The sequence below is a fragment of the Rhinolophus hipposideros genome, assembly GCF_964194185.1.
Source record: "Rhinolophus hipposideros genome assembly, chromosome: 2".
Classification (NCBI taxonomy): domain Eukaryota; kingdom Metazoa; phylum Chordata; class Mammalia; order Chiroptera; family Rhinolophidae; genus Rhinolophus; species Rhinolophus hipposideros.
The window spans coordinates 12545692-12572107 of NC_138048.1; the positions used below are offsets into that span (position 1 = coordinate 12545692).

The window sequence follows — 26416 nt, forward strand, 5'->3', positions numbered from 1 at the left end:
AAAAAATATGATCCCACAATAGAAAAAAGTGGACAAAGAACTTAATTCACGTAGACCAAAAAAATGATCAATCGATACAAAAGGATCACCCTTTTCCTCACCAAATTTCATTTATAATATATATATATGTATATATATATATATATATATATATATATATATATATATATATATATATATATTTAGACAACAAAATAATATACTTGGCTTATTAGATTAGTGATTGGCATTATAAAAGAAATTAAATATCAAAATGAGGGTAAAGTTGTTGGAAAATGAGCTATCTCTCATATGGTCAAGGACTGGATGATAGTTTCCCCTAAAATTCATATGTTGAAACCCTATCCTTCAGTGTGATGGTATTAGGAGGCGGAGCCTTTGGAAGGTGATCAGAATTAAATAAAGTCACGAGGGTCGAGGCCTCAGTGTAGCAACAGTGTGGTAGTATATTTAGAGCACTGGAACAGGTCCCATGAGACTTATATTCTAGCTTTACTCTGCTGAAGAAAGATGAGTATTTTTGGACAACTGAACTCAGCTTCCTCATTCGTAGGGTGCTTTTCTCAGGACTAATGTTTGGCATGTGGTAGCCTGAATAAATAATAGTTATGATTATTAACTGTTTACAGCTCCAGTCCCTCTTTCATTCATTCATTCATTCATTCATGCATGCATTCATGCATTCCTACTCCCCAAATCAAGTAAAGAACATCTCCAGCAATAAACAACATAGTTTGATTAATGTTCTATTTATTTTTTTTTTACCATTGCTTAAAAAATTAGTTCTTTGAAGCAGATCAGTGAATTTATCTTCAGTGTTCTTCAGAAAAGTACATTATGGTGTCCTACATAATTCTTTCATAAGGTTCCCAATTACTTCTGGGGTAGAGTGGATCAGAATGATTGCCTTAGTACTACTTTCGTGGGGGACAAGGATGGAAGAAGCTGCTGTGTGGGCAGCTGGATAATCTGTGGGTAGAAGGTGGAGGTGGTACCAGTTTCTGAGACAGACAGACCTGAGATTTTCATCAGAGTAATGGCTTGTAACTGCCTCTCTCCCATTTTCACATGCAACCACAGGCTAAGGCTTTGGGGTTTATTATTTTCTAAACACAACATTTACTTAGTCCGATTCTCCCCTGAGATTTGCTACTACGTAGAGATGATGTTTTAGTTTCAGGAGATTTTAATTGAATTTTAAAGCAATATAATTACTAATTTAAGAATCTCTTGCTAAAGAAAAATCCCATTTTTTTTCAGACTAAAGTATTATACAGACATTTGAACACTTAAAAAAAAAAAGAATGATACACTTCTAGATATGCATACTGAGGCATATGTTACTTGAACCAAAAAATGCCTTAGCTCATATTAAATACAGTGTAAGGGTTACTGAATTTTCACCACCTAAAAGGGATATTTTTTTTCCTTCAAAATGTAGTATCAGCTTCCCTACATAAACAGGCAAGTATACTTGCTATTAAAGGGATGAGCAGCCCACCAGAACAGTGTAAGGATTATTTTAAACTGAAAATATTGGAATAAACAGCAGCTTCAGAAAGAAACCTTATTTAAACTTCCCTTTAATGACTTTAGCAGAGCCATACACCCCCTTGGAAGGATTTTCCTGTTTGAGCACAGACTAATCCTCAGCACTGGGATGTTAGAGTTCAGCTGCCACAAATCACCCTTTGGGGGAGCTAGCAGCCAGGAAGGAGACTACCCATCAGCACCTGAATGAAATATTGTGTAAACGAGCCCAATAGAGCCTTCCATACTTTCTCATTGAAGCCTTAACCTCCCACACCCCCTTTTGTTAAGTTGATATATCAGCCATTATCCCTGGCAATTTGAGGAGCCACTCTTTACAGAGTGCTCTCACGTGCATGTGAGTTAGACTTCTCTCCTGTGTGATGGTTCATTGTATGTATTAACTGACTGAGTCACAGAGTGCCCAGATATTTTGTCAAACATGATTCTGGGTATTTCTGTGAGGTTGTTTTTGAATATTTAAAGTGATTGATTGGGTAAAGCAGATTGCCCTTCCCAGTGTGGGTAGGTGTCATCCAATCTGTTGAAGGCTTGAATCCAGCAAAAGGCTGACTTGTTGCTGCATAGCGTTGCTTTCAAGCTGGCAAATGGTTTTTTTTGTGGCTTTCAGACTGGAACTGTGCATTGGCTCTTCTGGTTCTTGGGCCTTCAGAGTTGAACTGGAGCTATGTCATTGGTTTCTAGCTTATCAACTGCAGATCTTGGGACTTGTCAATCTCCGTAATCACAGAAGCCAACTTCTTATAATCAATCAATCAATCAACCAATCAATCCTATTGGTAATGTTTATCTGGAAAATTTTAATATATCCTGTCAACTGTTTTCAATTAATTCACAGGCCCTCACCACTTGGACATAATTTAGTAGAAGAAAAGTTTTTCTTCCCGAGTTTTGATGACAATCAAGTGGTTAGGACACCTCACTTACTGTGGAGATTTTGAGACTTCTGACCAAGCTTACCAGAGAAGGTAAGCTTTCTTACCAGTCAGATTCCTGGATCTCTGCTTAGCATTTGGTCAAACAAGGGCAGTCAGAACCTCTCCTTGATTTTTTGAAAAGGGATGTCCATAATTTAGATGTACAGGAGAAAATTTTTTCGTTACAACTAGTTCTTTGGGCATTGTGATTCTTGGTTTGGATTATCCCTCCCCAGGGATAGCATTGTGTCCATTTGTCACTGATTTTTGTGTTATTGTTTTTGTATTGTGCTATCTAAAAGTGTTGTTTATCATAAAAATGAGAATCATAGGGTAAAACACAGGCATAGAGCCTGTAAGTCTTTTGTTTGAGCTGGCCTCATCGACGAATGAGTTTGTGCTTCTCACTGGATTGCTGTCTGCTTGACCAAACTTTGCTCTGAGTCACCTAAAAAAAAACTGGATGAGTTTCTTCTTCCATCTTAATTTTGTGTGTTGAGAGCTTGTCTTGGCTCTGGAGAGATGATTCTTTTAACAGGACTCTGAATGAATTTCTCACCATCCCATAGATGTGTTGAAGAATGGACTTCATTGGTGAAACTTACAGCAAGACAAGGGAGGGCACAGTTTATCATGCTCTCATTATTCCCTTGGAGAAGCTGAAGTTGTGTGCTTGTGGGTTTGTGTGCCATCACAGGGGCCACTGCTGCCCTGAACTTGGAGACATTGGGCACAAGGGAAGTTACCTTACTCCCTGTTTGGGATGGAGGAAATGGGAAGCCACTTACCTCACAGACAACTGAACTTGAGTTTAACCCTTCTGGTTGAAAGTAGTGGCAGGAAATCCTTATTTCAGCCAGCTTCTTGTCATAGTGGGTACGCGGGTCATTTTCAGAAAATCCTGCTCCTTGCATAATAGCTGACAAATTGCTTTCCTTAGAAAGTCACTCATTTATTTTCTTAAATTTTTTTATGACGAGACAAATTTCTTATGCTATTTTAGAGTGTGTCATATTACTTGAAACTCCCCCGACTTAAATTTTGGTTAACTTTTAAATTTCTGAATGCCATCAACTGTATTTTACTTAAGTTCTTTAAATTTACTCAATTTTATTTGCCATATTCCAATTAGACTTTTCATTTTCCTACCTCTAAACTATTCATTTTGCTGGGAAATACGCTTCTCATTCCTGATGTTTCAAAATACCACTTATACTTCTGAATTCAAATTTAATGCAATCAAATTCATAAAATTTACTTTGTCACCTCAGGTGGAAATTGAATTGACTTCATTTGAGCCTCTTGCTGTCTGCACTGTTTATTCTGTGTAGGAGGCTGGCATCTTCCTTCAACTTAATTTGTTTCAAGCTCCTATTCCAGTGGGTGGGGGGAATAATATCTGTCAGTGAGAATACTCATTCTTTTCCTCAACAATGCATCCACTACAGGGTTATATAATATAGGAAACACTATTGCTGGTTTGGTATAAGAAAACCTTGCAGGCATTCAGAAATAAACTCAAAATTGCTTATGCTGTACAAAAATCTAAAGATTTTACTTCCTTATATCCTAATAAAGTACTCCATGACCCAAGATTTATATATGAAATTGAATCTGGCAAAATTCTAAAAGAAAACTTGATAGATTTTTTTTTTCTTATTTTTTGATTTTCAACAGCTTTTCTACAAATAATAAAAATTCCAAAATCCATAAAGAAGACTGATAGATTTGACAATATATTAACTATATGAAAATTAAATCTTCTGGAACAAAAACACACACACAAAAAAACAAACTGGAAAATTATTTTTAAAATATATAACAAAAATTGAATTTTTCTAAGATAAAGAGGATTTTGAAAATCGGTAAACAGAACTTTTAAACCTGACATATTGACATATTGATGCCAGTTTTATCTCCTCTTCCTCCAAAAATCTGATTAGAGTAAGGATTTCGAAAAAAAAAAAAGTATTAAGCCACGGAGAATGAGAAAGAGACAACAGTAAAATTTTAGACATTCTTTAGGTCTTTAAGAAGATCAACAAACGAGCCCAACAAAAATCTCTCTTAATTACATATCTTGCTTGAGTTATAGTCCTATTTTTCCCCTCCCTTTTCACAGCATGACATTTGAATAAGTTCTCTCTTCTTGCAGTCTTTCAATTATTTTTTCTATTTTCACTTGCAATTACTCTGATCATGGCTTTTGCCAGAATCATGTATTCAAAATGTCTAATATAAAGGATCATTGCTAAATCCAAGAATCAATTCTGAGTCCTCATCTTACCTGACCTAGTAATAGCATTTGACAAAGCTAGTCACTTCCTCCTGGAAACACTTTGTTCACCTGGATTCCCAGACTACACTCAGCTTGTCATTCTACGTCGCCTGCTGTTCCTCCTCATTCCCCTGAGGGCTGAATCTCCCTAAAGCAATCCACTAGAATACTGGCAGTACTCAGGGCAGTCCCTAGACCTCATCTCCTTTCTATCTACTTGCACTTCCTAATAGGTGCTCTAATGCCATCTTAAAGCTTGAAATACTATTGATATGCCAATAATTCTAATGTTTAAGACTTCAACCGAGACCTCTCCCCTGGACTCCAGACTTATGTGTTCAAACTTCTTGATCTCTCCTATTAGATTTCTAGTATGTAAACAATGACGTCCAAAATTCTGCTCCTGATCTCCCTCTAAAACATGCTCCTCCATAGTTTTCCCCATATCAATAAATAACTTCATTCTTCTAATTACTCTGACGAAAAACCTTGGAGTCGTTGACTCTATTCATTCTCTTACCCAATATTGGAATGCTTAGTGAATTGTCAGTCCTACCTTTCAAATTTATCCAGAATCTGACCACTTCTTACTACTTCTATTGCTAGGGTAACTTCAGTAGTCTTAATATTTCTTCCCTGTCACACCCTCACTTCCATTCACAAAAACGTCACCAGTAAAAGTCCAATCCTTACAATGGCCTCTAAAGCCCCATTATCTTCTGATCTCATCTTTCTCTTGGTCAACTTCATCCATCATGCTGGCTTCCTTTCCTTTCTTCTAAGCCTGCTTCTTCCATGGGTCCTTTGCGTCTGCTCTTCTCAGTCTGGAGAGCTTTTTCCTCAGATACCCACGTGGCTTATTTCCTCTCCTGCTTTGGCTTTTTAATTACTAAAAATATCCCTCTATTTTTTTTTCCTTAGCAGTCATCAGTTATTAACATCCCATTTTATATTTTATCTTATTTATTCTTTCTTCTAGAATGTTCCATGAGAGCAGGGATTTTTATCTTTTTCATTTATTGCCGTAACCCAAGCCCCTGTATCTTCAACAGGATGGGGTGATACCGATAAAAGGCAAACCATTTTACTCATGCTAGCTTAACTTGGAGCCACCCCCTCCAAGGAGGGGGGACAACAGGGTTGAAAACGTGAGAACAGTTCAGTCAGTTTAGAAAGCTTTTGGGACTGCTAGATTCCCCCCCACCACCCTTTTTCTCCCGGTGTATTCAGGTGATTGGCTGCCTCCTCCCAGGATTTATTTTGAGGAAAGAAGACTCATGCATTCACATTGCACTCTGTGTGTTGTCTCTGTTATAACGTTATCCTGAAATCACCTTTCTAACTGTCCATCTGTGCCAGTAGACCGTGAGCTCCTTGAATGTTGGGATCATCCTTTTTCAGTGACGCAACCCCAGCACCAACTTCTGTGTTTAAAATAATGGTATTCATTGTGGATTTGCTTGATGAATACCCCAAGCAGGAATGAAGAACCTGAACAAGGTCACAAGGAGCAACTAATGACCACTTAGAAGTGAAGCGAAGGGAATTGTCTAGAATAACTCCCAGGGTTTTGATTAGTATGCAGGAGAGTCTGCAATGTTTCCTTTATGATTAACTTGGAGGTGGTGAGGATGCTGTCAGGTTGGGATAAGCAGCTGGGGTGAGACTTACTTTCCTATTCAGCATATTACTATTTTTCTCATATAGAAATAGAAGCAAATACATTAATTATTAGGATTCAAATACGTGTCTTAGACTGATCAACATTGTCCATTTAAAGTATGTTTTCATTTATTAAGTTCCCCAAACAAGTTGTGGGGACAAAGCCCCAGGGAGCAGATTCCAGGCGCTCAGCCTTAAGTGGAGGGGTGCTGGCTTGGGTAGTAGATGGCCGTGGGCTGTGGTTAGTTGTCCATCAGCTGTAGCTGGTTAGCCAATTATCATATAACTGCCGCGGTTGCGCTGCGGAGTGGCAGTCAGTCGGTTGGCAGCAAAGCGGACAGCCGGTCGCACGTCATGTGAATCCAGCCTCCTATGAGACTATAGTGGTATGACTCCCCTACCTATGGCTCCGTGGGTGTTCCCTTTTGGCTTCACCATGTCCTGCGTTCCTATGTGGGGAGCAGGAGCAGAGACCCCGCAGGACGCCCCGCACAAGTTCAAATATTTGAGCCAATTATTATTAGACCCAGGTTCCTTGCAGGTAATGATATTATATAGGCTTGTTTGGCTCAATCTTTCTCAAGGCTCACAACTCAGGAAATATGTTAGTTTGTATCCTCACATACTGGTTACATTCCTTAATTAAATACCAGTAGCACGTGTTTCTTAATCTTTATAAAACCTGTTGACGATTATAACAAGATAGTGTTGGAAGCTCAAAAGGAAATTTTACCAGGAACCAGATAATAAATCACTTGTCTTCCTTGCTATAACAGTTTTTGCATGCACGTAAAATAATATGCAGGTTGGGCATGATTGGGAATAGAGACTTACTACTTAGTCCACAACTGAGGCGGCATTTGACCTTGTAGAAGATTCTGATCAGGCAGAATGACATCACTAACAACCTCAGAAAATATTGCTTAGTACAAACTGGAACAGCTGAGCTCACATGCTCACTGTCACGCAGGGGACCCTGCTCGCTGCGCCATTTGTCGTGCAGGGTCTCTGCTCCCACTCCCCACCCAAGAACGCAGGACACGGTAAGGCCAAAAAGGAACACCCATGGAGCCATAAGTAGGGGAGTCAAACCAATATATTCTCGCTGGCGGCTGGGCTGGAGACACAGGAAGCAGGATCTACATAATCTGCCTAACAGCAGTCCGAGCTTGCCAGCCACCATCTTCTTGCTAGCCCCCATTCCTTCTCTGCTAGCGTAGCCACAGCAGTTATATTAGTGGCCAATGGCTTACGGGTTACAGCTGACGGCCAACTAGCCACAGCTGCTGGCATCTGATCACAGTTGATGGCCATTTACTACCCGAGCCAGCACCTTTCTATGTGAGGCCGAGAGCCTGGAAACTGTTTTTTGGGGTTTTGTCCCCACACTCACTCAACTTCCCTGGGCTTGAGGTGTAAAGGCAGTTTTCATTGTTAAAAATATGTATTTTTTGAACTTCTTCCAGTAAAATATACTTTGTATAGAGATTTATATATTAGCTCATTTTAACCAAAATCAAACCCAGACTATTCACTTTTCTTAATGGGAAATAAATCAATGAGAGCCAGACTTAATTCTGATGTAACTGGCTTTACTAGGATGTATGGAAATAGAAAATGAAGGTAGAATATGAACACTTAAAGATTTCAAGGGTGTGTTTTGTACTCATCATTTGGACCAACTTTAATTCTAAATAATTTTTCTCGTTTTTCTACTGCTTGATGCATTACAGAAACTCACTAAAAAAATAAATTAGTGAATATGAGAATGAAAAGATGAACTCACTTTGTTCTCAAATTCCAAGTTTCTTCTAGCATTTGAAGTAGAATGTGTACATTACATACTTAAAAATAGATTTTTGAGAGTGGAGAATTAAAATTATAAGAACAATACCCTTTAAAGTAAATAATCCAATACATTTTAACTCAAAAACAGTGTTGGGAAAATTGGTAATTTAAAATTGTACAGGAATGTAGATTATATTTGATATTTTTAACAATGAAAGACTGGGGTAATAGATAAATTTGCCTTCTGTTTGGTTTGAATTTGTTGACTTGCTAAGTTGATATTGAGGGAATTTCTGCTTGTGATGAAAAAAGTTGCAAGTTCCTTGCAGTTCAAAGATTTTAGTTTGTGTAACAGTATTTCAAGATAATTTTCTTACAAATATGCCACTCTTACTTGCTAAGAGACACTTCTCATGTATGTACTTCCTATAATGCCAATCACATAGAAATAATTTACGGCTAAGGTAAACTGTAAGGTATAAGAATTGAAGAAAAGACTGAGGTGAAGTTAATGCGTTTATATATTACTTTCTATTTACACAGAAATTTATTTTTTCTTTGGCATAATTCTAAATTGCAAAACTGAATTTAAAAAGATGTCATCTTTTTTAATTTGAATATTTACGAACATGAAAATATATAGATCAAGTTACACCAAGCCGAATTTAGTTTTCATGATGATCAGATGGAAATACTCTAATAATTACATTTAAAACTTGACTGCACTGTATATTTACAACCAAAAGTTAAATTCAGTTACTCATTTTGCTAAAAACATCTTTATTATTTTAAGTAATAAAGATCTATAAAGTGCTATGCAATATGTAAAAGAAATATCCAAGCATAGCTTTTCCTGTTGAATTGGGTGGGTAACTCCTAATGAAGTTGCATGATTCTTTCATTAGCTTTAGTAAATACATTTTACAAATTTTAGTTTATGATGAGCTACAAAGTTAACAAAATATTTTCAAATAAACCAGTAATTTATACGTAATCTATCTTCTAAAAATAAATGAGCCAGAAATAAGAAACTTGATTTGATGGTATATATTAACTATTATAATATCATACAGTAATGAAATACCATTCTATTTATTTTTCATTATCAAGTCTTAAATATGTCACATATACCGTCTCCAACCCAGTTAGCAAAAAAGGTGGATAATAAATTCTGACAGTCAAGTGTTTTTGTGAAATACAATTAATAAGTGAAAAGAGACATTCATATTTATATACAATTGTATAAATCATCTTTCCTTTGGTACCACTATTATATATCCTCCTTTTATGAAATAAACCTGTAGGAGACGTAAGGCTCAGAAATAACATATTTAGACATAAAACATAAAATGTTAAAGGAAACTAAAGCTTGCTTCTTCCCTCTGTCGGAAATGGCACACAACTCTTAAATATTCGCACTAGTTTCATTCAGAAAAACCCACCACTCCATATAGGCGACATTGGAGGAGAGCATCGTGCCTTATCCACAAGTGCTAAGTGACTTTTGACAGTATAGTGCAATTTCATCATCAGTACTAAAATGTAACAACTCAAAATGTATTTCTCGTTAACAATGTGTCAACAATACCATTACAAATACAAAACGTAGTATATTATTTTTAAGTTTCTGTCATTCAAGACAAAAATGCAATAGCAAATCAGATGTTATAGTATTATATATTTCAAAAAAGACAAGAAAGCCGTGAACTTGGTCATTTAGTACATACAGATGTTTTTTCTTTTAAGAGCATTAAGACAAGTATAGATAAATTTCATTTAAATGTAATACTAGTATCTTTTCTTCTTCTTACACTTTTGGAACTTTTGACTATATTCACTTCCTCTATTGTTTTCTGTACTACTATCACTATCACTGGTTTGTTTTTGCCTCTTTCGTTTATTCATCTGATAAAGGTCAGGGTCACGTGGTTGTTGGTGAGTCCATTCATAGGAGCTGGGTCCAGCCTCTAGATTTGGAACACGATTTAGTGAGGCAGGCACAGATGTGCTATTAGGAAGTGGTGCTGTCATCTCACAGTAAGGAAGCTGCAGTGCTGGGTTATACGCATGCCACTGCTATGAAAAAGAGACAGTGAAAAGGTACAGAAAACAAGCCCCAAAAGTTTACAGCTTACATGCATTATACAAATAACTATGAACAAACCAAATCATGCATTAGTATAAGGCAGGAACTTTTCAAAGCAGGGACGTGGTAGTTTCCTTAAATGGCTGACATACAGATTCAAGGTAGTATATAGTTTTACTGCAATTCAGATTAGTGCTGTCCTACAGAAATATAATGCAAGCCACATATGTAGTTTTAGATCTTTAAGTAGCCACAATACAACAATAAAAAAGAAACAGGTGCAATTAAATAATGTATTTTATTTATCTCAAAATATTGTCATTTCGACATCTATCCAATATAAAAATTACTAATGAGATATTTTACTTTCTTTTTTCATACTAAGTCTTCAAAATCTGGTGTGCATTTTATACTTACAGCATAACTCAATTTGGATGGTATATTTTCATAGAAAATACTTGATCTTAATTTACATTGCACAGAATTTTCAGTTGAGAAAGTAAATACACATACACAAGTTCTTTCAAATATATGTAAAAGTTTTCTAATAACTGAATTAAATATTTTAAGTTTTAATTTAAATTAACTAAAATTAAAAACTCAGTTTCTTAGTCTCACATGTGGCTAACAGCTATCGTATTGTATAGCATCATTGTCAATAGTTATGACAGAGAGAAATGTCTTTGTTCTTAAAGTTTTTAACTCAAATTTCTAACTATTGGAAGTATATTAAAAATTAATAGAGATAACGTAAGAGTGAGTGAATGTGAGTATGTATTTCTCATCAAAGATAAATAATGCTGGAATGATATTGACATTTTCAGATGAGAACTGGTTGTTTATTAATATCTCACTGTAACAAAGTTTTTTCCAAAAGTTAAATTATCAATTTTCCTTATGTTTACAAAAGTGAAAATGGCAATTTGAAAAACCTAAAGCTCACATGCATGTTGGATGTTTGCAAATCCCACCCTGTGAATCAAAATAACTGTGTGCCAGTCCCACATCTGTCACTAACAATATGTACAATCTTGGGTTTGTTGATTAATATTCCCGGACCTCAATGTTATTATGCATAAAACGAGGAGTCGGTAAGAAAACAATTTCCTAAGTTCCTCTTTAATAATAAAGAGGATGATTAAGATTTCTAGGCCAGAAACATATTTTTGAGAGTCTTTAGGAATAATGTAGCTTTCTACAGAGACTTTTTGCCTTAGTTTAAAAAAAAATCCATGTCCAAAAGCAGTATATTTGTGATTGATGTTTACATTATATAAAAATGTTTCACTGAATGAAACTATTCAATTCTGAAAAATATATTTCAAAATAGTTATTTAAATAACTCTCTACTCAAACTTTACTTGGGTCACAGTGCATCATCACTCCTAGCCACCCCTTTGTTGTTGAAGCACTAGCTGTTTGCTGAGGTATGTGTGCGGGATTTAAGATGACGGGAGCAGAGCTGAGTGGAAAGGCTCAGAGAAACTTTTGTCTTCATCTCAGGTTTAGATTTGAGCATCATTAAGTTTAATACAGTTTTCATATTCTTCACTGTTTGTATCATATTGTATATTGAACCAAAAGCATACCAAACTTACCGTCCTCTGAAAGCAAAAGTATTCTTGAGGTAAAGCTGCATTATTAGTTGGAAAGAACTGCATGGGAAAGGAAGATCTGCCCACGACTTCTTCATTTCTTTGGAGAGATAAAACAAACAAACAAACAAACAAAAAACGTATTAAAAAGTTAAAATTCCTACCCCAAAATGTCCCTTTTGCTTAAAAACAAAAGACATCTCTTTGTAATTAAAAAAAAAAGCTTCTCTAAGAGAGCTCAGTTACGATTAATTAACTTTAAACACACACAACTAGTTAGTTGTTATACTGATAATGTAGTGACACAGCAGTACCTTAAGTCTTATTAATTACTATATATTGAAATATCAATATTTAGAGTCACATTTGGCATTCTAATAGGAAAATGATAAGCAATGTTATAGTTACATGAGACAAAGAAACACTTAGATACAAAGACAGCAGAGCAAGTCATTATCAATCACCAAGGGGACATTCAATCTTTTATAGAAATAAAAAGTGAAAGAAAGGTAGACATGTTCCTCAATTTATTTTTGAAGATATCTTTTTATATAATTTATATACTGTTTATATAAATTATACTCTTTCCGAAATGGACTGCTGATGTTAACATGAACACATATTTGCTGATTTCTTCTACATATTAAGAATACCTAATTTAAAAACTGCAGTGGCCTAAAATTTCATTTAAAAAAATGTAATGTTTTGTTCTATGGGGATGTTCAATAAATTCCAGTGTTATAAATACTAGCTAGATTCTACAGCTAGTCTTCATTAGTCTACTTGCCCCATAGTATTCCACAATTTTAAAGCTAATACTACTAAGCCTTAGTCCAGATAATGTATTGTGGGAAGGGTGAAATTAACCTAAGCAGATAAAGAGGAGGGCAGGAGAACAACAGGAAGCAGTCAGATGAAGAGGCAGAGATCCCATTTATAAGTGGTGCGAGTAGTACCACAGAAGCTGAATGATAGTATCTCTACGATTCATCACAAGGAGATCTTAGATGTGTAAATGATTTAACATCTATAAAAACACAATAAACTATAAAGAACACAAGAAATACAAATCTCTCCCACCTATTGCTGAAAATAATATGACTGAACTTAAATGAAAGTATTTCCTGTCACTTTTCATGGTTTTAGAAAAAAAATAATTCCTTAATTTTATCCTATGTCTAAATGGTAAGGTTTACAATTGTCCAGAATGTATAAAAACTCTTCCTGGCACAAGAGTGTGTTTATTTTCTTTACCTTCATGAAAAAAAAAAAAAATTTAAATTACCTGTAGCTGTGTGAATTTATCTTAACACAGCTCTCAAAACTTTGGTTAGCTGGTTCAGAAGAGCGAGAACTCCCTTTAAAAATAAACAGAATAACAGATTACTTCATGGTACAATTTTTTTGAGTTCTAACATTTAACCATAACCATTTTGAGTTCTAACATTTAACCATAACATTAACTCAAAAAAATTTTTTTGAGTTCTAACATTTAACCACATTCTCCAAATCCAAGAGAATGTAATATTGATTAAAATTCTAAACTCATTTAAGATACATGAATATGTCTTTGGCCTCCAAAGTAATATTTACAGATTGTTCATATTATAAATGACTAAAATACAATCAAGATTGTCCAAAGGAATGGCTCTACAAAACAATTATATTGACATGGAACCATATAAGATAAACAACATTTTGTTCTACATACCTGTGAACTAAAAACGGCAAATATTCAGTGTTATTTGCCTCCATGCATAGGGCATGGGTTCTTTAAACTGCACTGACAAAAAAACAATGCACGATTACAGAGCATGCTATGCAGTTGGCTAGGGAAGTGTCAGGACATACCGTCCTGGCCCATGATACTAACCGGTATGAGTTAACTGGACAGTATCTGAAAGCATTATACAGCCAATGTTCTTTGCGAAGACATTTAAAAAAAAAAGAACAAACTCAAAGAGAAGCACTTTTCCTTTGCAACAAGGCATTGTTTTGTCATTCTTGTTTGTTTTTAGTATAGTAAGAATAAAAAACAAACAAGGGATCTATCAATAACTTGAATTATTTAGGGGAGGGAGGCAACATAAGCATTGCAAGCACTGCAGCATAAGCATAAGCATTGCTTCTATTAGTCTCTCTAAGCATGACAGTGCTAGAGTATTAGTACAATGTTCTCTAATCAAAGATGATCAGTTCTTGACGTGTGTGCAGGAGTAGGCCATTCATGTCAGGAAGTTTTCCTCCACCACTATGGTCACTTTGCAGCTGCTGTTGGCCAGCTGTTCTTACAGGGGATTAGATCCAGAGCAACATATATATATGTTTTATGTATATATATGTATATGCATATGTATATACAACATGTAGCAACATGTATATATATATATAAAACATGTATATAATATTTATTATATATAAAATGTGATATATATTATATATACCATGTTTCCCCAAAAATAAGCCCCAGTTAAGATCGTCGGCCAGACAGATTTAGTCTGTTATAACGCATTTAGTACGTTATGACGATGTTCCAGAAGATGACATGACTGTATTTGAATAAATGCAGATTGCGGTACATGAAAAAATAAGACATCCCCTGAAAATATGCCCTAAATGCCCTAATGTGTCTTTTGGAGCAAAAATTAACATAAGACCAGGTCTTATTTTTTGGAGAAATACGGTATAAGACCCTGTCTTATTTTTCAGGGAAACAAGGTATATATGTATATATTATATATATATATCATGATTCCCCTAGGAGTAGGACTAAGTCACCCACTCTGTCTTCCAAATAGTAGGTATTTGATACCATACATTAGCAATGACAAGATCAGCAAATAGCCTTGCTATATAAAAGCTAGAGTTTTGTGTCCCCAGTTCATTTATATTTGCTTCATTTATAACAGCCAATAGCAAATATCATAGATACTTGCTGGCTGATACTAACATAGAACATTAAAATTTTTGATACAGAAGAGATGCAATAGGTTTGGCCATGTAACTGGCAATGCTAAATAATTATACCATTATGAATTAGACATGTGCTCTGAGATAATTTAACAGACAGCATAGGGGCACTTTTTTGGTCTAATGCTATATAAAAAACAAAATGCTTACACTTCTGAAAACACCACCACACTTGGAAGACTTATCACTGATAGGACCTACCAAATCGATACTGCACATTAATTGGTCTTCCATATAAATAGGACCTTCCATATAAATAGATAGGACCTACCAAATCGATACTGCACATTAATTGGTCTTCCATATAAACGAATTCCATTCAGCAAAGATATAGCATAAGACACCGATTCTGGATGTTTAAAGCAGACAAATCCAAAAGACTTCGGCTTTCCGTCTTTGTCTTTGCATATAGTCACTTTGGTTAATGGCCCAGCCTATAAGAAACTTAAAAATTATTTTCTCATAAATCAAAGATTTTTTTTTACAGTTGGATAAATCAAGTATATTCAACTTTAGCCTAAAAAATCTGTTAGCAATAATATCTTTATGTAGTTCTAATATAATGTACTTTCCTAACACTAAATATTACACTTCAACACACTTTCTTCATATTTTCTCTCATCATAAACCATTCATGGTGTTAAGAATACGCAATTCTAATACGTCCAAATTTTAAAATGAAATCTCTGTTACCCTTCTGTTAGGCTTAACAAAAAAAACTTAGAGAGCTTTTAAATCTAAGATCAGAATGCTATGTGTCTCTTATGTAATAACAGTGTATATAACTCAAAAATAAATTGAAATGACAAAACCAATGTTGGTTATGACCAAAAAAACTGGTAATATTAAATCACTGCCAGATTTTTTTTTGGTCAAGAAATGCTTTAATATATTTAACACTTTTAAGTAGGTGCATTATTTATAATAGTGAAAAATCAGAAAGGGTCTACATTCAACTGGAGAATATTATTCTATGGTGTCTTATTAAAATGGAATAAAATACCATATATTGAAAATATTCAGATTACATCAATAATAACACTTATAATTAGCAATACAGAGTAAAAATGCAGTCAAATATTAAAAAAAAATAGTGTTAATTACAACTAAGAAAATATTTGTATCTTTACCATGAGATTTATAAACAGCTAAGGTTTAATAATGAATGGCTCAGACTTTGTATAATCATTAAAGATTGATTGCTTTGCTCTGTAGGAATGGATATAGTATTAAGAAATTGCTTTTTATCTAAAGAAAAATATTAATTATCATCTTTAAAATGATGTTGTATTTTAGGATTTGGTCTTTCTCTTTTCATTTGTTGCTTTCTCAGGGACTAGCTCATCCTCCTGTCTGGTTTCAAGGACCACTTCACCAACAAATCTATGTTTCCTACTCATGCATGCCTCTTTCATGGAACAATCTCCTAGAGACTTCCAATGTCACTGTACTTCAAACTCAGCATATTTGAAAGTGAATTTATTTTTCCCCTCGAAATCTCTACTCCAGTATTCGTTAGTTAAAAGTAAAAAGATATTAAACCTTACTTTCTCACTTCCAAGGATAATCAGAAATTTGAAAGACACTAGGATAAATGTATAGTAAAACCAATTTTAATCAGTATTTTTCCACTCCTGATATTAAATATGTGAAACCACAAATGGACAGAATGTGTTAAATATTCTCTGAATTTTACAAATTCAAAGATATGCCAAAGTATTTTTAAAGATAAAATTCAGTAAGAGACTTGCTTGTAGCAACAATCATATCAGCTTATAGTCTTTTTAAATCAGGATACATAAAACACATAAACAGTGTTGCCGTTGTCAAGATTTGCTGGGTTTTGTTGGGTTGAAGCCTTGCTAAAAGATACCTCATTTTAGCAAATTCTTCCAGAATATATGACCTAGGCAAAAATAAAAACATGCTTGATTACCTGATCTGTTAGAAGAGATGAACATTTTGTTTATGTAGAAATCACAAAAAATGAGAATATAGTAGATATATGGTCTTATAGATCCACATAACTGAGAAGTCCCTACTGAATAGAACTAATATGTGTATGAGAGCCTTCGTGCCTTATCCTCCCCAACTACCCTTCACTGCGTTTTTGGAGGCTCAACAGATGCCTTCTGGAAAAAAAGAACGATTAAGCTTTTTCTTCCCTTTTTTTTTTTTTTTAAAGAGTAACAAGTTTCAAATGATACTGGGGGAAAAATAACTATAGGAAAATACAAGTATTTGAACAGATTAAAAAGAACAAGTTTTAAAGGATGGCAAATTATTAGAAGGGTAAGCAGAAAAACCTTAATTTCAACAATATTTTTCAAATAAAAATTTTATGTCCAGGACAGGAAACTGTGGTACCAGAAGGGACTGTCTCTATCAAATTGTCTGTATCTATACTTAACAGAGGGGTGCCTTAGTTCAGAGACAAAGGTAGGGCCTTTCCAAAACTCCATAAAGAACTCCTTTCCTGGTTGTTACTCACACTTCTGGAAATTTAGCTTTGCTATTGTCAGTCTGGGAACTTGCCCTTGTTCTGACAGGGGGCTGTCCCTCTTTGATTTCTCTTCATGTTAGTATTAATAGTACTATTAGGAGCAGCAGCAGCTGCAGCAGCAAACAGTAAGCAAGCGTCAGGCTCAGTTCTGTTTTACCTGGATCCGTTTATTTCATCTTCACACATCATATTGTAGACATTATTGCTCCCATTGACCTTCGAGGAAACTGAGGCACTGAAATATTTACTTGCTTGCCCAAAGGTACATTGCGGACATCAGAACTCACACTCGAAACAACTTTGTTATACTGCGTATCGTCTGTTTTGTAGAGCGTCTTCAACTGTGCTAATTAATTTAAAAATTCCCATTTAAGAAAGACTAACGTCCGGCTCTTAAATGTGTATGCCCAGCACCTTACTTAGTATTTGCCATTCAATGGGCCATTAAATGGTTAGATGGACGGCTGCACGAGGGTATCTGTTTAGCAACCGAGACCTAGGTGTGTACAGGAGATGGGTGTTTACGGGAGACAAGAGGGTTCATCCTGGAGGTACCTGGTCTGGAAAGTTTCCGGAAAGTCGGCCGAGGAGGAAATCGGGGGACTGGGCAGAGAATTAATTGGTCAAAGTCATGCTTTGCCCAAACCAAAGTCATGCCCAAATCATCTCAAATCTCCTTGATCCTACTGGAGTAGAAACACCAGCGCCATCAAACGGGACGGGGTGGGGGGGCAAGTAACAGAGAGGGAGACACTGAAAAAGCCACCCGGCTCATTCCGCGGGCTGCAAGGTGTGAGGGTATGTGTCACCTGGAGGAGGACGGTGACACAGCTGTTTTCCGTTTCGACGGAGACCCCCCGGGCCCCGGCAGCTCCGGCGAGGCAGTCACCAGGGCGGGGCCCGTCACTGCCCACCCCAGGGCTCCGCACTAGGGACGGGACTCGCAGTAGGCGACGTCACTGCCCAGCAGCTCCCCCGGAGACAGGTGCGCCCAGGCGGCACTATCTTCAAAGCAAAGCTCGGGGTAACCGCGCGGGCCGGGGGCCGGGCTCCGGATGGTCCCGGGGGGCCCCGCCACTCCGGCTGCGCTGCAGGCTGGGCGCGCCCCGTCGCCTCCACTGCCCCTTCCCCACCGACGGTACCTGAAGGAACAGCTCGTAAAGGATCTCCTCCCGCACACGGGCCTCTAAGTTCCCCACAAACACCGTTCTGTCGGCCTCCTCCTGAGCGGGGAACATTCCTCCAGTCGTGGCCCGAGGACCGAGGAGAAGGTGTCGGGACCCCGGCCTCCTGCGCGGTCCTGCGCCGCCGGGCGAGGGGGCGGGGCCGCCGACGGGCGCGCGTGCGCCCGGCGCCCAACGAGGCTGCGGAGCCACGCCTCCTGGCGCCTCCCGGGACCCGCCCACCGCGCCGTGGCCCACGGGACCCGCCCACCGCGCCCAGGATCTGGCCGGGGCCGTGGGAGAGTGAGAGGGAAAGCTGAGTGCGAGAGAGGCTTTGCCCTCTTGCTTGTGGAATATCTTCCCTTTCTCCGGCCAGGACATGATTCATTCTGGATTTATTCAGCTAACATTTTAAATAAAATGCGTGTGTCTCTAGAGATCATTTAAGTTCTACTAACTCAATTACAGAAACTCCCAGGCCAATGGGTAGTTTCCAAAGAGAAAAAAAATGAATGAATCATTCGTATTTTCAAATTACATTCTTCATAAAATTCTTTGGCAAGAAGGACTGCATGATGCATGCCGGAATGTGGATACCGGAGATTACTAGAATTAAAGTTTATTCATCTAGGAAGCACCTCCTGGAAAAATCTTTGAAAATGGTCATAGTGGTTTTAGATGGACTCTAGAAGGCATTTGAACTTGAGAAAAAGGCCTATATCAAGGAAAACAGCCTATGTCAAAGAAAGAGTGTGCGAGTTTTGTGCCAGAAGCCACAATGCTTGAGGATGGCTACTGGGCGCTTGTAGCAGGAGCCAATATTTGTACCTTGTATTAGGACTGTACTTTGAATACTATGTACCGGGATGAAGAATTGATTCTTAGTTGAGGAAGATTTTTAAAAATTCTAAAATCAATAAAGATAATTTAAAGAAGGGGGGAAACTTACTTAGTACTTTGATAAATCAACTGCCAATTGTTAATTTGGCTTTCTTTCTGAAGATACAGCATGTCTACATAGAACCATGAAATCATTGTGTAAATATCAATCCAGTAATCAGGACAGCATTTGGCCTTTAGTTAGGTGTGGTGATAATTCATTTTGAATTGAAGAGGCATGCTTTTAATTGGTTGGTGGCCCAAGGAAACGATCTTTTCCTAATGAAAAGGGACACATCTTTGGAACCCTGATTGCTAATTGAACTCTGACATTGGTTCATTTTATGACTTTAAGTAATTTCAGGTTTTGGAATTCAAGTCCTGTTTCTTAAGAAATGGATTGGACTAATACAATTACTTAATTTAATAGGTGTTTTCTGAGTGCTTCTTATGTTCCAGACACTGTCTTTAATCTGTGCAACAAAAGTATAGAGATCTGCCTTCCCAAAGCCTACAGGATAATGGGAGAGACAGACTTTCTGTCACCTTCAGTTGGTATCGTGAGTCTATAAATCCTGTCTCCACTATTCTTTCTTTCCTCTATCATTAACATTGTAGTAGGGTAAGAAGGAGGTTAAGGAAATTAGCACATTGTAGGTGTATAACAAATACACGTTGATCAAATGAATGTGTACTTGCAAGTTCCTATTATGTTTGGATCTAATGATATTGTTTTATTCCTTTACTTCATAAATCGTATCTGTGGGGACAGAGCCAGGAGTGCAGTTTCCGGGCTCTAGGCCTCACGTGGAAAGGTGCTGGCTCAGGTAGTAAATGGCCATCAACTGTGATTGGATGGCCATCAGCTGTGGCTAGTTGGCCTTCAGCTGTAACCAGTGAGCCATTGGCCACTCATATAACTGCCATGGCTACGCTAGCAGAAAATGGGGGGCTAGCAAGTAGATGGTGGCTGAGCTAGAAGAACGGATAGCAGTTAGCAAGTAGAGTCGAGGAGAGTTGGTCGGTTGGCAGAAAAGCAGACAGCAGGTTGCGAATCTTGTGGCTCCTGCTTCCTATGTCTCCAATCCAGCCTCCAGTGCGACTATAGTGGTATGACTTCCCTATCTATGACTCCGTGGGTGTTCCTTTTGGGCCTCACCATGTCCTGCATTCTTATGTGGGGAGCGGGAGCTGAGACCCCGCAGACGGTGGGCAGGACAATATCAAAACAAACATATTTCCTCTTTAACTGCTCCTCAGACACTGCTTACCTGGGAGATGTATCTTCAGGTTTTCATTATAAAACATGCAGTGGATATATATGACTGTGAATGCTAAAACCTTTAGTTATATTTGTAAGTAATTAATAATATTATCGTGTTATAGTGAAATTTGCATTATTCTTTGTCTACAAATGTGAGTAATTTTGGAGTTCTCATCACATCTTGTTTTGGTATTACATAAGTTTATAGTGCTTATAATTCTAAGAATATTCATTTAATGTTACAAGCTCTGAAAGTCAGCTCATGCGATTAGCTTTCTGTTCAAACTTTGACCTCAATATATCATTTTTCTGATGTAAGCATACTGTGTTTCCTAACTCATATTGAATGAATGCATGGTAATAAACCTAGAAGAAGCTAAAAAATAATTCACTTTACTCTCAGCATTTACTGGACCGTTGGTCACATATAAGGTTTAGCAGGTTACATGCATTGAATGCTCTATAAAGAATTAGCCTTTCTTCACTCATATCACGATGTCTTATATCTCTAACTGTGTGGAAACATCAAAAATGAAAATATTTATAAATATATAATATATAGCATAAGTAAACCTATAAACTATGTTCAGATAAAATATATTTATAAATTTATATATTTGTATTGTAAGTAATTAATATTTTTTTCTATATTCTCTATATTAGTTAGAGGTCCTTCCTCCCCTTCTTTGCACTGTTAACTCCTATTTTGTTTTGTAATTCAGCCCAGGCAGCATCTCCACTTAGGCTTCCCTGAACTCTGCACTATAAATTAGATGGCTGCCCCACCTGTGTGGTTCCATAGTTCCCTAGATATACATTTTCAAGTCCTCCTAACGGTGAAGTACTATAGGATAAATATATTTCAGAACCTAGGACAATCCCTGACATCTGTGGATGTATCATAAAATAGTTGTGGAAATAATACGATTTGAATAAATAAATGTGTCTGTATTATATGTCCAACAACTAAGTTATACACGGAAATCAGTAGATGCTTTTGCATAAGTGAATGAATAAATGAATGAATGAAGAAATTTGGTAGTGTTAAGGGACTCTAGTGGATGCATTTTTTAAATTGACCTCACTTGTATCTTCACCTTTTTCCTTACACTCAGTTTGTCTTTATTCTAATTTTTCGAACCATATTTGTCCCAAACAAATATAGCTTTTTTTTGTTTTACTTGTATTAGATATTTATTGTAAAGAAATATTTTAATATTTAAAGAAATAAATAAGAAAGTGAAAATCATTAATACGTCTATCATGCAGAGATAAACATTTTAGAGGAACATTTTTCTAACTACGTCTATGCATATGTATGTAAAACATTTTTTTTTGTAAAACATTTTTTAAGAAAATAAACCTTACTATATTTTTTAGCTTGCCTTTTCTCTCTTTACACCATATAATGGTTTTCTACACCAATAAATATTGATTTATTTACATCATTAATTTTAATCCAGTGTGTGTATAATTAGGCTAATCCCCCACTGTTACACATTTACACCATTTCCATTTTTTTGGCTGTTACAAAAATGCTGAGATGACCATCCTTGCGCATATGTCTTTGTGCATATGTGTTAGTTTTTCTGTAAGAAAGTATCTTGGATGTTTAACTGCTGAATCAAAGGGTAAGATCATTAAACATTAAACATTTTGACGCATTGCTAAATTACCAAAATATATTCTGATAAACAGTGACTCCCCCCCATCTCAATAAACACTACTAACTACCTATTATAATTACCTGTAAAGTGCCTAAAAGCATGCTTGGTATATAGGGTTCAATTAATTTTATATCATCATTCTTATTATCACGTTTTTAGTATTGTTTATATTGTGTGCATATCTGTAATATTCTTAAAATCATTTTTTATAACCAGGAGGACTCAATAAGTACAGGAATAAATATTGTCTTAACTAAACTATAAATTTTATATAATATTTTGTCATTCCTCAATATTTTGCTATTTAATGCAGTAGATATTAAATCTACTTTGTCACTATTGACAGTAAGAAAAAATATGAAAATGAAATGTAATTTTATATTTTAAAACTCTATTTATTATGCTGTCTTAAAGGCCAAGTGGATATTTTCAATATGAGCTCTCTAGAATGGTAGAGATACATATTACACTGTCACATCAAAAGCACAAAGCAAAAAAGATTTATGTTAAATCGGAAAGACTTTTAGCTTGAATATAAACTGGTTAAGAAGGAATCTCTTTTAACATGTATGACAATTACATTTTCTGTCTTCTGATTTTGAAATGACATGGTTTATTTATATATTTGTAGGAGAAGTGCAGTTCTTAAACAACTAAATTATGTGGAAAGTCCTAGGTTATTTTGTAGTTTCCAGTCAAATTTTAATGGTGGCACTCTAAAAAATGAAGTGTCACATAAAATTCCTAGAGATTAAAAAGAGTCAAAATAGTGATGACATTTCATCAGCAATTAGATTTTTCATGATTTTTAAATGAATAACTAATTTTGTTTGTGGATCCTCTGAAACACCTACCCAGACCTCAGACTGGTTTCTGCTGATCAATGATCATGTAAATTAAACACTTCTGTTCTTGAAGTATCTTTGGAAATTTACAGAGGCTTGAATTTCCAAAAAATAAATTTAATTTTGAACTTATAAATGCAAGCATTTAGAACAATTCTCTACTTTCCTTTCCTTGCCTAGCAAATTCCATTGCTGGAGGAAAATAAGAGGAAATTTAAGTAAAGATGTGAAAAGAAAACCTGTAGTAATTTAAAAATGTTTGTTATACTAAAAACAACATATTTTTTCAAAATGTAGCTTACAAGACAAGCTAGCATTCTGAATTTTAAAATAGCCACTGAGTTTGGGTTGCAAAATGACCAACATGAAAATGCTATATTTTATACTTGACAGCTTGATGAATAGGATTTCATTATTGATTTTATGGCGTATAAAGACAACTTAGTTTGTAGTCAACATGAACATGAACCACAACTATTTCTGACTTTTTCCATTTCTAGCATTTTCTAACATCACATTTGCTCTAGGCTTTCAACAAATATGTTGTTCCTAACCACTTCTAAAACCCCGAGGTTAAGAGGAATAAAGGAAGATATAATTAGCTTTTTCTTTCCCTTAAATTCAACTTTTTAGTTGAATGTTTGTGACTTATTATAGAGTCTTTGACTTAAAGTCTTTGACTTAAAAATCTTTCTCACAACCACAGGCTAATTGGGAGAAAACAAACTACCTCACCTTTTGAACAAACAGGGTGGAGCAAAAGTTCAGGAATCTTTTGCATTAAAACTTACCAGACTGTGACAGTCCTATCAAAGAGAAACCTTACTGAATTTCAGAATTTCTTGTTTGGTGAATCTGAGTGCTTCTTTTACTTTTATCAGATTCCAAATGAAAATATACATATTTCTCAGTTTGATGTACTGGACAAGATCTGGTAAGAACTTGATAATTTGATTGTCTTTCAAAATGGTGTATAAAATAATCAGTATGGTCTATATTGTGGGATAGGGAATGCTATGACATGGTGTGAAAAAAATACTATGATTATGGGTACTAACGATATAAAACATTGTTATGAAGAAAGTTCCTGTATATATGTAGGTATGCATGTATGTGTGTGTGTGTTTTTGGTAAATTGTATATTCTGGACTTTCCAAATAATTAGTAACTAGGAAACCTTTTATGTGAATAGATGAGAATAGAGAACAAATAGAAATATTCAAGATAAATTAGAATAACTCAGTAATAAAAATTCAGTATTTGAAAATTATGATATAATAAAAATCTTTTTTCAATTTCAAATAACCCACTTTTGAGGAAAATTTTTACATAGATAAATTATCAATCGCAAAGAAAACAAAGTAAACATATACTACAAGTTTCTTCTTCCTTTTTCTTCTCCTGGTTTACTGGTCTATGGTAATAAAGCTAATTTTAGTAATATCATTTACTACTTTATGGCGATAAAGTAGAACTACTTGTTCTACTTTATGATAATAAGAAAAGTAACAAAATTTAAAATTCATGATCCCTAGTGGTTTTTTTTTTGTAGGGATTTTGTAAAAGCAGATTACTTTCTTTACGTTTTAAAAATTTTTTTGAAGGGATACTTGAATAACTTTAAAATGTCACCTAGAAATTCCAATTATTTCTTGTTTCTCTTCCATTTGATATTTGAGCGAATCATACAGTTTGGAAATTTTTGAGTTTTATATTCTGTGGAGGAGGAAGACACAGTAAATAGAAAATAAGGAAATTAAAGATTTCAGTGATTCTCGAAATCATTCTTAACCCATATAATTACTCTTATGCTTTCTTGCATTTTCCGAAAATTCCCACATGCCTAGGGAATTTTGTTGAATTTTCTGTAATTTATTTATATTAGTATGCTTATTCAAGTAACACATGTTCCTCCCTTCTTTACTAGAGATTCTGATATATACCTCTAGAGGTCATGTCTCACACATTCAATATGAAAATCATTATATGATTACATCTGTCTTCAAGAAAAGAAAAAACGTTCTGAAAAACTGAGATTAGTCAGATGTTTAACATTTTTTAAATAGAATAAAAGGAGAGTAGAGAGGTAGGTGAACAAACTATATGTAAATATTTATCTGTATAAATATACTGGGGGTGCCAAAAAATGTATATACATTTTAAGAAAGGAAAAAAACTGTATGAAAATTGTAATACCTATAACAAAAGATTAATACAAATCATGTTTGACTTCTGTAATTACAAGAGAGATGCTTAAAGTGGTTACCATCAGCGTAATTGTAGTAGTTTTTTTTTTCCTTTCTTAAAATGTATACGTTTTTTGGGAATCCTCTGTATATTCAATTTGCATATATATACTAGTATATATATTCTTGGTACAGTTTGTGATTCGTACTAGCTGTCTATATAGCAGTTGTGATTGTTGCTATTATTATTATAGCAAAGGTCAGCAAATATTCCTGTAAAGGGCCAGATAGCAAATATTTTAGGCCTTGGGGGCCATATAATCTTTGTTGCATCTATTCAGCTCTGCCATGATAACATGAAAACAGCTGTAGACAATTTGAAAACAAATGAGTATCTAATAAAAATTTATTTGTAGACACAAAATTTGAATTTATTATAATAAATTCATGTTTACATGTTTCAAAACATTAGTATTTTAATTTTTTCACCCATTTGAAAACATAAAAATCATTCTCAGTTTGCCAGCCAGATTTGGCTCACAGGCCATAGTTTGCCAACTCTTGTGTTTTAGTAAACTGGAAGAGATGTTAAAGACAGATAAACTCATTCTCATTTCATTGTTGAAGAAAGTGAAATTCAGAGAAATAGAGTCATTTTTCTAACATGATAGAACTTACAACATATGTTATAGGACACTTGAGAATCTTGTTTAAAATGTAGATCCTTATCTATTGGCTGGAGCTGAAGCCCAAGAGTTTGCAATTCTAATAAACTCTCAGGTGATGCTCCAGGGGTATGTAAACTACACTTTGAGTAGTAAGAGTATAGAAATTTGTAGAACCATATTATTTGTAGGGCAAGGATATTTTCAAAACCCACGGAATTTGGAGCCTACTGCCTCAACAAATTCAACATTATTTTTTGCTAAATTGTATAAATGTCTTTCTGATGTGCCTAGTAATTTATTTCTACTGATTCACTAAAATCAGGTGCGCAACAAGCAACTTTAATTTATTGTACCAAGTAGCTTTAAAAAAGGAAAAATGTGAATTAACATGGGA

General features: G+C 35.4%; 2 protein-coding genes across 2 annotated transcripts in view; one reads left to right on the forward strand and one right to left on the reverse strand.

Annotated features, from left to right (window-relative positions):
- Window positions 1-4139: 4139 nt before the first annotated feature.
- Window positions 4140-18675, reverse strand: RBM11 (RNA binding motif protein 11). Its single transcript, XM_081066347.1, has 6 exons — window positions 18493-18675; window positions 15119-15281; window positions 13163-13235; window positions 11881-11977; window positions 7802-10272; window positions 4140-7367 (listed from the first exon to the last, which is right to left on the reverse strand). The coding sequence occupies exons 1-5, from the start codon at window positions 18586-18588 to the stop codon at window positions 9985-9987; spliced, it is 717 nt and encodes a 238-aa protein (XP_080922473.1). The 5' UTR covers window positions 18589-18675; the 3' UTR covers window positions 4140-7367; window positions 7802-9984.
- A 5381-nt stretch (window positions 18676-24056) lies between these two features.
- The window catches only part of LIPI (lipase I), a gene marked incomplete at both ends in the record, with an annotated part of 43237 nt that continues 40877 nt past the window's right edge, over window positions 24057-26416 (forward strand). Inside the window, one exon of the mRNA XM_081075437.1 lies at window positions 24057-24102. Coding sequence (XP_080931563.1) covers window positions 24057-24102 — 46 coding nt within the window. The remainder of the gene's footprint in view (window positions 24103-26416) is intronic.

Excerpts from the sequence above, each read along its gene's own strand:
- RBM11 (XM_081066347.1), bottom strand. The coding sequence starts at position 18,588 with ATGTTCCCCGCTCAGGAGGAGGCCGACAGAACGGTGTTTGTGGGGAAC. Across the intron at positions 13,236-15,118 it reads TAATGTGCAGTATCGATTTG|GGAGTTCTCGCTCTTCTGAA; the intron begins GTAGGTCCTATC and ends TTATTTTTAAAG. Across the intron at positions 10,273-11,880 it reads ACTTTTGCTTTCAGAGGACG|CAGTGGCATGCGTATAACCC; the intron begins GTAAGTTTGGTA and ends TCTTTTTCATAG.